This window comes from Tachypleus tridentatus, chromosome 10, assembly GCF_004210375.1.
Source record: "Tachypleus tridentatus isolate NWPU-2018 chromosome 10, ASM421037v1, whole genome shotgun sequence".
In the NCBI taxonomy this organism is placed as follows: Eukaryota; Metazoa; Arthropoda; class Merostomata; order Xiphosura; family Limulidae; genus Tachypleus; species Tachypleus tridentatus.
The window spans coordinates 151,231,297-151,245,350 of record NC_134834.1 but is presented as its reverse complement, the minus strand read 5'-3'; the positions used below and the strand labels follow the sequence as shown (position 1 = coordinate 151,245,350).

General features: G+C 34.4%; 1 protein-coding gene across 2 annotated transcripts; it reads right to left on the bottom strand.

Moving 5' to 3' along the window:
* Window positions 1–423: 423 nt before the first annotated feature.
* On the bottom strand, window positions 424–8,943 carry LOC143230638 (EF-hand domain-containing protein D2 homolog). Of its 2 annotated transcripts, none has more exons than XM_076464505.1 (4): window positions 8,617–8,943; window positions 2,415–2,562; window positions 1,640–1,773; window positions 424–751 (listed from the first exon to the last, which is right to left on the bottom strand). In XM_076464505.1, exons 1-4 carry the CDS (start codon window positions 8,778–8,780, stop codon window positions 571–573), a joined length of 627 nt encoding a protein of 208 aa, XP_076320620.1. In that variant the 5' UTR covers window positions 8,781–8,943; the 3' UTR covers window positions 424–570. The 2 variants fall into 2 exon arrangements, with proteins under 2 accessions (XP_076320620.1, XP_076320621.1); XM_076464506.1 differs by lacking the exon at window positions 8,617–8,943 and adding an exon at window positions 3,244–3,526.
* Window positions 8,944–14,054: the final 5,111 nt, after the last annotated feature.

Sequence of the window (14,054 nt, the reverse complement as noted above, 5' to 3'; positions counted from 1 at the left end):
CTCTTTTACCAACGTAACATTATAACGCCCCATGGCTTAAAGGGCGAGGGCATGTTTGGTGCTACCGAGATTCGAACCCGTGACCTCGGATTACAAGTCAAACATCTTAACCCACCTAGACATACCGGGCTCCATAACGCTTGTAACATTACTTCTGTTTTCAGCTTTTCAACACTGATTTTTAACGACCATCTCAAAATCTTTACCAACTCAACCCTCAATCTTCTTGGTAAAATGGCAAGACCAGTGAGCTTCTTTTTAACAATATTGAAACGTGTATAATTTTGTAGGTAAGAATGTCTGAAAGTAGAGAACAAATCAAGTATGTTTTTCCCCTCTGTATTTTTCTTCTCTTTCTCTCTCTCAGAAACACACACATTTACAGACAGACGCACAAGTTTTGTTAAAATACAGTTCTCGACAGAAGAATATAAAAAATTTACTAGAGCAGATGTCACAAATAATACAAGTTTGAAGTAATGTACTAACATAAAAATATATAAAACTGACCATAAAGAATATTTATTTTACAGTGTACACATTCCTTCCTAAGCCTTAAAACTGTAAATGTTAGTATGATGATTGATCCATAGATGACAGCACCATCTCATACAGTAGTTTGGTTGAAAAAGTTTGTTTTTTCTTTGAAGGCTGCTTTACGTTGTCTTCGTTCTTCGTCCTTTCGTCGTCGTTCTTCTTGTTCAGAGCGAATTTCTTCTTCAAATTTATTGTACCGTCTTTGTTCCTCGACCTTTGTCAGGAAGTTAAACAATAGTTAAATTATTTAAAAACCAAATATTTTATTTTGTCATTACATAAGGTCTAAATAGTTTGTTTTTTGATGTAACATTTTCTGCACAAAGGCAAATGTATAAAAATAAATTTATTCTATTAAGGAAAAAAACCAAAACAAACAACATTAATTAACTTCTGGCAAACTGACTTTTACCCCGGTTTTCTTTTCAGTTTGAAAAACCTACGAATTTTTGAGCATATAGCCATTATATATTTAACACGTTTCACATTAAATGTTATTGTTGTTATTTCTCTGAAACAAAGCTACACAATAGGCTACCTAAACTTAGTCCAACGCAGGAAATCGAATCTCAGGTTTTAGAGTTATAAGTTACAGCTGACTCACCTGGAAACGGTTATAAATCTATTAGGAAACTGCTAAACGAAATGCCTCATTTTAAGCTGTTAAAACAAAATACAGTAAATTAAAATTAATTTTAATTTTAATCAATGGTTAATTTTAGAAATTACCAGATAATACCATTAATTTTGATTATATTCTCATAAATAGCCCACTGTAGGGCACTCTACTCGCAATTTGAGGATCGCGAGTTCGAATCATCGACACACCAAATATGCTCGCCCTTTCAGTTCGTGGGTGCATAATAATGTCACGGTCAATCCCACTATTCGTTACTAAAAAGTAGCCCAAGAGTTGATGGTGGGTGGTGATGACTAGTTGTTTTCCCTCTAACCTTTAACTTTTAAATTAGATACGGGTAGCGCAGATAGCCCTCCTGTAGCTTTGCGCGAAATTCAAACCGACCTAAACAAACAAAACTCACAAATAAGAAATTTATAGCATGAAACATTAGTTTAAGAATCTGATTTGTGAGTAACTTACTTTCGCTTCAAAAAGGTTTTAGCTGCTCCAACTCCAGCCTGTTCTACGTCAATTTCAGCTACTTTGGCCAACTGGTCCAGACCACTGTCTGTACTGAGGTCTCCATCTTTGGCCTTGCGAAAAATCAGAAGAAACTGGAACAAGACACCAACTACGGTTTCAATGTTAGTATGCTTGCGCGAAATTCAAAAACAAGCAAACAAAATGACTTAGGAAGGCCGAAACAGTTACAATGTGTGTGTTAGACAAAATTATCACAGTCTCTTCTTCTAGGAAGCATTTATTTAACCAGACAAATGAGTGATATTTGTAACTAAGTTAACCACTACAATATAATAAACTAATAAAACCAATTGATACTTTAAGTGAAACCGAAACCAAAGAGTTTACTGATCCCTCTTTTGAGAACTTTATTCCATAAGAAAGACCTCAAGCATAGGTTCGAAACCAGGTCAGGTTTCTTACTTTCCATTTTATGTCATTTGTCATCTCACTTGTAAGGACAATCTTCGGAGATAAACCAAACGAGCGAAATGTTGATTTAAGTTATTTATATTTAAACATGGGCGCATTTCTTGACGTTTCTGCTGTTACACGGAATAAATATTGCAACTACATAGAGGGTGTAGTTTTCCTTAAGAAAGATAACGAGAACCAGAAAACAAAGTATATATTCTAATAAGAACCCAGCTTATCAGTTACCGTTACCCCACTTCATAAGCTTTGTAAATTTGCCCCCTCTGATAATAAAATTCTTCCTTAGCCTTTCTCTCACCTCTCTGAAGCTAATTTTTTTTTCTTTATCTTCGTCGACTTTGTGAATCATATCTTTTAAACTAATGTGGGTTTGAGGAACCCCAAGTTTTTCCATCATTCTCTTCAGGTCCTCCAAATCGATAAACCCATCAGTTCCAATGTCGAACCTTTGTGTTGAAAAGTAGAATTAATATATTTACACACATTAACTTCGTCATCGTCATATAAATATTAACTCTACTATAAATATGCTAGAAGATAATTTCCTTTTTTTTCTAATCCATAAAACACATCTTAGTGTAACTAATACAGTAGGTTCACTAATAATCCATAAAACACACCTTATTCAAAACAAACATTGTACACTCAAAGATGATCCATAAAACACACCTTAGTCAAAACTAACATACACTCAAAGATAATCCATAAAACACACCTTACCAGAACTAACACTGTACAGTCACAGATAATTCATAAAACACACCACACTAAAACTAACACTGTACGCTCACAGTAGGTTCAAACCATGATCATACCTTTATAACACTAACAGTGTGTGCTTAAATAATATTAATAGTTTACTTAAACAAATACTGTAGGTTCAAACTATGATCATGCCTCAATAACACTAACAGTGTGTGTGTTTAAATACTATCCACAGCTTAATTAAACAAACACTGTAGATTCAAACCTTGATCTTTTAATCCGTGGAAATTCAGTTTTTGGTTTAGATGTTAACTATAAGAAATACTCTTGAATATCTATAGAGTTTCATTTGGTCTGTAATTTAGATATAGATCATAAAACACACGCTCTATGAGTTACAAAATTTAACTGTAAAATTAAACCTTGAAGTGAGCTGGTTACGTTTTACGACAGTGGAAACAGTGGAAAATCCATCCTGTGTAGACACGCTAACCAAATATGTTGTCATATACTTTTATCTGTAGAGGAGCAGAAGTCAGACAAACGCCCTAGCGGTCGTTATAAACATATAATACTGTTTATCTTTTTAAAATCCACAAAAGTGCTGCCACTTTAAAAATTATTTTGTTTTAAAGTCATAAAATGGTTAGTAAAGCAATGTTCATGAAAGTCTCCAGAGGAGAAACTGAAAAGATACTAAAACAAAGATGAGAAAAAACGATCTAGAAATTCTCAAGCAGATTAGTTCAGACAATAATCGCTTTACGGATAATAAACAAGGTCACGCTGTTGCGTTCTGTTAGTACACTGCCAGTTATGTATCTCACACGCACGTGCACACGAGTGTTTGAGGTGAGGTGGCATTCCACATCTTTACACATACTTTGTACGGAAATTTACCTCCTGTGGAGTTGTCCTGATCGAACTTCCACTTAAAGTAGATCTAACATAATTTGTAACAGTCACGTTTCTGGAGGGCATTACGAGTTCTTTCTGCAATATTTTCATCAGTGCAAGTGCAATTAAATGTTTTATCTATTGAAATACGACAGTAGAGGGCGTGATTCTTTTTGTTTAAAATAATTCAAGAGACTGTGTTAGTTCTGATGTTAGATATAGTGTAAACACGCTTAGATACTAAAGACCAGCTGCTTGCTACACTAGGCTTAGTATGAAAATATCTAATTATTAAAGATCAGCTGCTACACAAGGCTTAGTGTAAAAATGTTTAGATACTGAAGACCATTTGCTACACGCACTAGGTTTTATGTGGTATCATCAAGTGAAAATGTTTAAATGTCACAAATCAGCTACAACACATGGTAATAATTTTGATTGTTTTATCTAAGTTACTTTGTGCTCCCAGTTGGTGTAGCAGAACAAGAATAATCAGAAAGATTACATACTCTCGCCCCGCCGCCCCTTTAGAGATTGTATGTGTTTATACTGGATAACGTTAAGTTTCACCTTCGAAAACTCGGATTCTTCTCAGATCCCGAATGATCAACGATCTGGATCATTTTCTGTCGTGTGGTCAGGAGTCTCAACCTTAATGTGTCCATGAAGTTTGGTAAAAATCCTCTCACAATTTATACAGCTATCAACCCAAAACCACGAAAATATCCTATTTACCCATTATAAAAAATGCTTCAGAGTAATGCAGAACCCGTATTCAGATCTGGATTAAATTTGGAATGGGCTGTCCCACATTGACTTCCTATCTTATGTAAAAGTTTCATGTAAATTGATAAGTTAATTATCGAAATACGCACGCGAAAACACAGTAAAGAATCCTACTGCAATACTTAGCCCCCTTCCGGGTGAGAGGATAATTACGTTAATCATTATTCTCAACTCAACAAAATACACAACAGCGCCACCTATCACTGTTATTTATAAATTAAAGTAACCAAATTACAATTTTTGACTTACGATGTTAAAAAAAAGTAGGATGAAAACCTAAATTCGTGTCTAAAGTTCCCTGCTGGCAGAGCGGTATGCTCAAAAGTAAATAATGATAAAATTGGAGATTTGATCCCTGCAGTGAGCATTGTGCAGATAGTCTCTTGTGTAGCTTTGTGTTTAACGGCAAATAAACATATTAAAAGAAGATGAAACTTTTTTTCCTTCCCATGTTTACAAGATAATCATTTACTTCCAGGTTTAGATTTGAAATGTGTAAAAGACTCTTGTGAACCAAGGACTTTAAAATCTCCGTCTGTATTTTGTCTGTGTTCTATGCAAATAAACATACGTATCTCTTTTTAATTGTGAGCTGATGACCAGACAGTACTCTACCAAGCTAAGGGTTTGACTGTTACTCATATAACGCGCCCACAGCTGAAAGTCCAGGGAATAGTTTGATGAGGTAAAGAACATTTACAAACAATACATTTCATTTTTGTTTCTTTCCATCATTTACATGCTAGAACACCTTAGCACTGACTCTCCTTCCTGCAACTGTGGAGTCCCATCATAGCACGTTAGTCTGCATGGCAGCATTCTTTGTATAATATATATATATATATAATTTATTTTCAAGACATCGGTTACCCAGTGTTAATACCATTACTTCTACTGTTATTATACGGAACGATTAAAGGTTCTGGAATAAAAATATATTATTTTATTCAAAATATACCCCAGAGCTATTACGTCTCGTCTGAAGACAAGTGATTACAAGTTGTTAAACCTAATTCAAAATGGACGTGGGCCTTACTCTCAACAAAGACAGCTATTAGCTTTACAAAACATTTCCTCATTAATATTTAAATAACAAAAAACCTGTAAAATTATAAAATGGAATAATTTTTCTCGAAAATTTTATTTTGAAAACTAAAAGAGGTAAGCACGTGCCAACGTAAGCGTTCCAATCATAAAATCCGGTTCTTTATCTTCCTTCGTTGTCCCTTGTCCGTACATTTCCTGGTTGTCACTTTTATGAAGATAATTTGTGTTTCAGTGAAATGAAAATAATTCTAAATACTACACTTGTGCACGAGTTCTTACAAAAGACTATTCTGTAAATTCGTTAAGTTACCAATTATGGTTTGGCAGTAATTTAAAAGTAGAATTCCATTTACTTTTAAAATTGTATTATGGCACCGTAGCACTCTTTAAGTCTGTATTCCTATTATGACTTTACTATCTCTCTAGCTTCAAACTACCGGTTCAGACCTGGCTGTATTTCAAACGTTAATAACTCCAGTTACAAACTAACTGTATTTATTTTGCTATCAATATATCCGTTTGAAATGTAAACGTTTGAACACGCAGGCAATGGTTATTTAAAAGTGAAGTTCAATGGTTGGTTCGGCGTTTTATGGCGCAAAGTAGCTAGGCTATTTGCGCCAAAAAACAAAACCAAAAACAACTGTCCAGCTGTTAGTGTCAGTCTAAGGGATTGTTATTCGAGTCCTCTTGTTCTAAAAAAACTTTGTTCGAAAGCCTGGGGTTGTGAGGGTTTAATAACAGTGTTCAGATAACAGAATCTTAAGAATCGGGGTGAGCACCACTGACTAACTGTCTTCCTCTTGGTGTTCATTTAAACTTGGACATTAAACAGGATTATGTAAATCTTTATATAATCTGGAAGTCAACAAATTATATTATCTAACAGTAATCCTGATTAATCACGAGGTTTAAACAGTCGTAATCAGACTACTAATTGTTCTTCACGGGGTTTAAACAGTCGTGTTCAAACTACTAGTGGCTTATCACGGGGTTTAAACAGTCGTGATCAAACTACGAGTGGTTTATCACGGGGTTTAAACAGTCGTGATCAGACTACGAGTGGTTTATCACGGGGTTTAAACAGTCGTGATCAGACTAATAGTGGTTTAGCAAGAGGTATAAATTTTACTTATTATCAACTGATATAACATCCAACTTGTTAACCTGGTCATGAAATTAAAACAACAAAGTGACAAGCTTCATCACATGATGTACTGACCATGATGAACAGTGATCAATTTTACCCTATTTACAAAATAAAAGTAAATAAAATTGTCAACATAACCATAGTAATTAAATGTTTTATTTCTTACATATCTAGACATACTCCTTATGTTGTTCTTGTTTCGCTAATGACGTAATTTACGTTCAGTTTCAGGCATGGTCTTGTGTGCCGGAATATGAATTGTAGGATTAACTGTTCGCGTCCCGTTCCCTCAAAATCGTGTTTCGCACTTTGATGTCGTGACTGTGTTATAAAAGTGACGATCAAATCTTTCTATTCGGTCTGACAACTGTAGACCAAGATTTTGCTAAGGGTCCTGTCGAATGGTTGCCTTCCTTCCCTCTTATCTATCGTCTCAAGTCTACAGCCTTCGTGTAGCTCGGAAATAAATAACAAATCTATACATCTCTAGCTGAATGGAGTTATAAAGTTTGGCTTATCAGTTCACCTGACTTCAGTATTTTGTGGCTGTTTGTTAACCTCTTAACTTTGAGGTTTTCTACGTCGATATGCAAGGTTCATATCCTCGTGAAATTTACTAGAACTCCTAGATGTCGCCTAAAATATATTTTTGTTGTAGGTTTCTGTTTATATGTTAAAAATCCCTAACACGTTTTTAGATGCAGAGGGGCATATCTTAAAAACTTTGGGTCGACTTACACTGCATGAATTAAATCACTAAACCGAACACTGTTTCCAAGAGACGTCTATCCTGTGGCGAAGGACCGGTACACCTGTGAGTATTGGGTCAAAAAAACCTCACTTCCTACAATAAGTTTATAAAACCTGGCGCAGTTAAGAATGTATTTCAGGTCGGTCATCAAGTTTCCAACAACGACGCCCTGACTTCTCACACGGGAAACGTTAATAAAAAAAATATTAGTTGACTCATGGAATTACTATAGTGTTTGATAAAGGTTACCGAACTTCGTAAGATTACTAGAATTGTAAATAATATTTATCGGTTATTTTTCTTCTAAGATGAAAATGGAGAAAAATTTATAATACAAATACGGATTGGTAGAAATGTCGAATAATTATGAAGAAGAGAAGTTGAATTTTACAGTTGATGTTTAAATTGATTGAAAGAAAGTTGAACTTTACAGTTGATATTTAAGTTGACAGAAAGACAGTTGAACATTACAAATAATGGTTAAGTTGATAGAAAGACAGTTGAACATTACAGATAATGTTCGAGTTGATAGAAAGACAGTTGAACATTACAGATAATGTTCGAGTTGAAAGAAAGACAGTTGATGTTTAAGTTGATAGAAAGCTAGTTGATGTTTAGGTTGTTAAAAAGAAAGTTGAACTTTACAGATGATGTTTAAGTTGTTAAAAAGAAAGTTGAACTTTACAGATGATGTTTAAGTTGATAAAAAAGTGTCTGGTTAACCACATAATGAATGCTATAACCCTAATATGGTGTCCAGACAACCACATGCTTAGTTTTGCAACTCTGAACTGGTGTCCAGTTAGCCACACAATGAGTGTTATAAACATGATCTGGTGTCCAGGTATCCACATACTGAGTGTTATAACCCTAATGTGATGTCCAGATAACTACATACTTTGTGTTATAACCATAATCTGGTATTCAGATAGCTACATACTTTGTGTTATAATTATGAATTGTTTGAACGTTTACTGACACGTTGAGAAAACGGTTTTTAATAATTTTAACTCAATTAAAAAGAGAGAACCCGCTACTGAGTCAGTTAATTGTTATGTTAATTAATAATTCATTAAAATCGATATATTTGTTAAAACTTAAGTGGTAGACTTGGTTATTAATTTTCTTCCTACGAACAGAAAAACGACCTAGTCTTTAAGTCACCTGTTAAAAGTCTTCTTGTACTCTTTGATCTCTTTCCTGGAGAATTCTGGAAATTCTGTGTAAGGGTTAAACACCTGATGAACTACCTGCTCTGGGCTTCCCTCTTCCTGGTCGTTGAAAATCTGACGACGGGCTAGTTTTTGCGTAAGCTCAGTATCTGCCATCAGTCTATACGTAGTCCGTGGTGACAAGCTGTGTAAAAGTAACAAACTTCGTTCTGAAACTATGTCCAAACACAGGCGAATACGGTACGTAGAGCATCAGGTCGCGCGCTCCTTACCATATACACGTTACGTACGTGACACACTGGTGTCCTATTGTAATCTGAGTACATGATTCTTATACTTGTCGCTAGATGGCACGTTTGAGCCTAACTTCTTACTAATCAAAGGCAAATAGCTGTTTGGAATAAGTTTGATACAAATTGTCTTTTTTATTTTGTTGAATAAATCTATAGGAACAATTTAGACGACGTTTCAAGTATCCGGTTGTGATGAAGATCTGCGCTTGAAACTCAAAAACTCAAAATGTCATAGAAAAAACTTCAATGACGCAGTCTATGAAAAATCCATTTTGAAGGTGAAACCGACAACGTCTTAAAACAGATTATGTCTCAAAATTCGAATAAACTGATAAAAAACCACTTGAATATTCTTTGTTTCGTGTGGATCTAATAACCTTCGATACTGATATTAGTGGATATCCGTACTTGGGATAAATTAGTGGATATGCCTACTTGGGATAAAGTTGCATCTGTATTAGTCAATTATCGGGGTTGGAATGTTTGGAAGACAACAGGAGTAATCAAAAGATAAAATGCGTATTGTAATAAAGTGGACAAAGTGAGGTCCATACAATCAAATACAAGACAAAGAAACTTCAGAAATAGAACAAAAGGTTCAAGTTATCTGGAGCTTAAAACGGAAACATTTGGTACATCATAACTCACGTGCGAATTTATTGATAGCCAAACGTTAGGATTCGTGTATTATTAATATAACTTCTCACGAGGACATGCCTTTTCTCAGCCAGTGGCATTGGGTGAAACGGAAATTGTGAATAAGAACTTACCAAAGTCGGCCACATCAGATCAGTTACTCATCTGTGCATCTACCCGTGTAAAACCAATAACAGGAACCCATTCCAGTTTAAACCGCATGGCCTTACCTTCAATGCATCAAAACCCTGCAAGTGATTCTACATTACAGATATGTAATGGCAGTAAATAAACACAGTAATGTAGTTACTGGTACAGAACAAACTAATTGGTCAGTATTGTAACTACAGTTACCAGTACATATCAGATTCTCATGTAGTTATTGGTACAGATTAAACTAATAGGCCAATATATTAACTACAGTTACTAGTATATATCAGATTCTCATGTAGTTATTGGTACAGATTAAACTAATCGGCCAGTATATTAACTACAGTTACTAGTATATATCAGATTATCATGCAGTTATTGGTACAGATTAAACTAATAGGCCAGTATATTAACTACAGTTACTAGTATATATCAGATTCTCATGTAGTTATTGGTACAGATTAAACTAATCGGCCAGTATATTAACTACAGTTACTAGTATATATCAGATTCTCATGCAGTTATTGGTACAGATTAAACTAATAGGCCAGTATATTAACTACAGTTACTAGTATATATCAGATTCTCATGTAGTTATTGGTACAGATTAAACTAATCGGCCAGTATATTAACTACAGTTACTAGTATATATCAGATTCTCATGTAGTTATTGGTACAGATTAAACTAATCGGCCAGTATATTAACTACAGTTACTAGTATATATCAGATTCTCATGCAGTTATTGGTACAGATTAAACTAATAGGCCAGTATATTAACTACAGTTACTAGTATATATCAGATTCTCATGTAGTTATTGGTACAGATTAAACTAATCGGCCAGTATATTAACTACAGTTACTAGTATATATCAGATTCTCATGTAGTTATTGGTACAGATTAAACTAATCGGCCAGTATATTAACTACAGTTACTAGTATATATCAGATTCTCATGTAGTTATTGGTACAGATTAAACTAATCGGCCAGTATATTAACTACAGTTACTAGTATATATCAGATTCTCATGTAGTTATTGGTACAGATTAAACTAATCGGCCAGTATATTAACTACAGTTACCAGTACATATCAGATTATCATGCAGTTATTGGTACAGATTAAACTAAACTTTAAAAATCCTATATCTGTATATATATATGGCATAACCGTGTTACTTAACAAATCCTATCTCTATATATATATATGGCATAACCTTGTTACTTAACAAATCCTCTATGTATATATATGTATGGCATAACAGGGTTACTTAACAAATCCTGTATCTATATATATGTATGACAAAACCTTGTTACGTAACAAATCCTGTATCTATATATATGTATAGCATAACCTTGTTACTTAACAAATCCTGTATCTATATATATGTATGGCATAACCTTGTTACTTAACAAATCCTGTATCTATATATATGTATGGCATAACCTTGTTACTTAACAAATCCTATATCTATATATATGTATGGCATAACCTTGTTACTTAACAAATCCTATATCTATATATATGTATGGCATAACCGTGTTACTTAACAAATCCTGTATCTATATATATGTATGGCATAACCTTGTTACTTAACAAATACTGTATCTATATATATGTATGGCATAACAGGGTTACTTAACAAATCCTGTATCTATATATATATATATGGCATAACCTTGTTACTTAACAAATCCTCTATCTATATATATGTATGGCATAACAGGGTTACTTAACAAATCCTGTATCTATATATATGTATGGCATAACCTTGTTACTTAACAAATCCTCTATCTATATATATGTATGGCATAACAGGGTTACTTAACAAATCCTGTATCTATATATATGTATGGCATAACCTTGTTACTTAACAAATCCTATATCTATATATATGTATGGCATAACCTTGTTACTTAAGAAATCCTGTATCTACATACATGAATGACATAACCTTGTTACTTAACAAATCATATATCTATATATATGTATGACATAACCTTGTTACTTAACAAATCCTGTATCTATATATATGTATGACATAACCTTGTTACTTAAAAAATCATATATCTATATATATATGTATGACATAACCTTGTTACTTAACTAATCCTGTATCTATATATATGTATGGCATAACCTTGTTACTTAACACATCCTGTATCTATATAAATGAATGACATAACCTTGTTACTTAACAAATCCTATATCTATATATATGTATGACATAACCTTGTTATTTAGCAAATCATATATCTATATATATGTATGGCATAACCGTGTTACTTAACAAATCCTATATCTATATATATGTATGGCATAACCGTGTTACTTAACAAATCCTGTATGTATTTGTATGTATGACATAACCTTGTTACTTAATTGCTTCCTATATGAGCTAAAACTATATATTTTTTTGTTTAGAATTAATAAAAACAATAATAATAATGATAATACAAGGTTATCTTTCACTAAACTATTATTTTGATCCTAGCGACATCCAGCCAGACCTGGCTAAGTTTATTCAACTAGCTTTAACCAGTCTTGACTTTGTATTTAGGTATAATTCTGTTACTAGGGGCCGACATTTCTTAACAATAAAAATAAACCCTGAAGAAGACAGGTTAATATTCTGTCAAAACATGTAGTATGTTCCCTGAAAATAAAACATCTTTAATGTGCTTAGTAAAGAAATATATACAGAAATAGTAAACACTGAACTATATCTTGTTTGTTACTATAAGTATAAACTAACATTATGTTTGCTACTGTAAACTAACATTACATACGTTACTACAAGCTAACATTACGTATATTACTGTAATCTTATGTTCCTGTAAACTAACATTACGTATGTTACTTTAATATCATGTTCCTGTAAACTAATATTACGCATGTTACTGTAATGTTATGTTCCTGTAAACTAACATTACGCATCTTACTCTAATCTTGCGTTCCTGTAAACTAACAACACGCATGTTACTCTAATCTTATGTTCCTGTAAACTAACAATACGCATGTTACTCTAATTTTATGTTTTTGTACACTAACATGTCGTATATTACTGTAAACTAACATTAAGCATGTTACTCTAAACAAATATTACGTATGCTACTGCAAGCATATGTTTCTGTAAACTAACATTACATACATTACTGTAAATTAACATTATGTACATTATAATTCTGTATCTAAACCCCCAGGATGACAAACAGGTATGTTTTAATTGTAGCTTCACTGTTGTCGAGGGTTTTAATTTTTGCAAATATATACTCTTCAAAACAAGAAACGCAAAAGGGATATTTTTGTTATTTTAAAGAGAAATATATGTAATAACGTTACAATCTCAGAGTATGTGATGTTACACGTATTAAGGCACTGATTGTCAGACCAAAATGACAATAAAAGTTGTGCACTTTGAAAACGGAGGAAAACATCGGATTTTTCGCCAAAACGCATTCGTGTCCAATAAATTTGTGTGAGAGATCTGCATGTTCTGCAAGTGCAACATGTGCAAAATCCCTATAAAAGTGACGGGTTCTCGGTTTCCATAGCTCAGTGTTAAGCCACCGACACGCAATACAGTTACGCCAAGACTGACTGAAGCACAATGCAACAACGCCATTGGTCGCTTGGAAACAGGCGAATCTCGATCAGATGTTGCCAGAGCTGTGAATGTCCACCCAAGCACCATCACAAGGCTATGGAATCGTCACCAACAACATGGATCAACTTGTGACCGTCCACGATCTGGCAGACCTCGTGTGACCACGCCCACACAAGATCGATACATCACCTTACGTTACGAAGGTTACGTCACCTTCGGGATAGGACCACCACTGCGACGTCTACTGCCTCAACCATACCAGGGCTGCGTAGGATTTCCGATCAGGCCGTACGCAACCGTCGACGAGATTCTTAGGCCCCATGTGCAACCCATCATGGTGAACGTCAACGACGTTTTTCAACATGACAACGCCCGTCCTCACACAACCCGACTCACCACTGTCTTCTTGAGACACCACAACATCAACGTTCTTCCCTGGCCCTCCAGATCACCAGATTTAAACCCCATCGAACATCTTTGGGACGAATTGGACCGACGTCTGCGACGGCGACAACCTCAACCGCAGATTCTACCTCAGCTTGCAGCAGCTTTGCAGGCTGAGTGGACAGCCATTCCACAGGATGTGATTCGTCATCTCATCGCTTCCATGGGCAGGAGATGCCAAGCAATTATTGATGCTCACGGGGGGCATACTCGTTATTGACGTTGAGTGACGTTAAACTTCAACTAGTGAGCGTGAACTTTGTCTTTGCAGACTTTGGATGTTCAGCAGTGAATGTGCAAAGT

Excerpts from the sequence above, each read along its gene's own strand:
- LOC143230638 (XM_076464505.1), bottom strand. The coding sequence starts at position 8,780 with ATGGCAGATACTGAGCTTACGCAAAAACTAGCCCGTCGTCAGATTTTC. Across the intron at positions 1,774-2,414 it reads AAAAAATTAGCTTCAGAGAG|TTTCTTCTGATTTTTCGCAA; the intron begins GTGAGAGAAAGG and ends GTCTTGTTCCAG. Across the intron at positions 752-1,639 it reads AAAACCTTTTTGAAGCGAAA|GTCGAGGAACAAAGACGGTA; the intron begins GTAAGTTACTCA and ends TTCCTGACAAAG.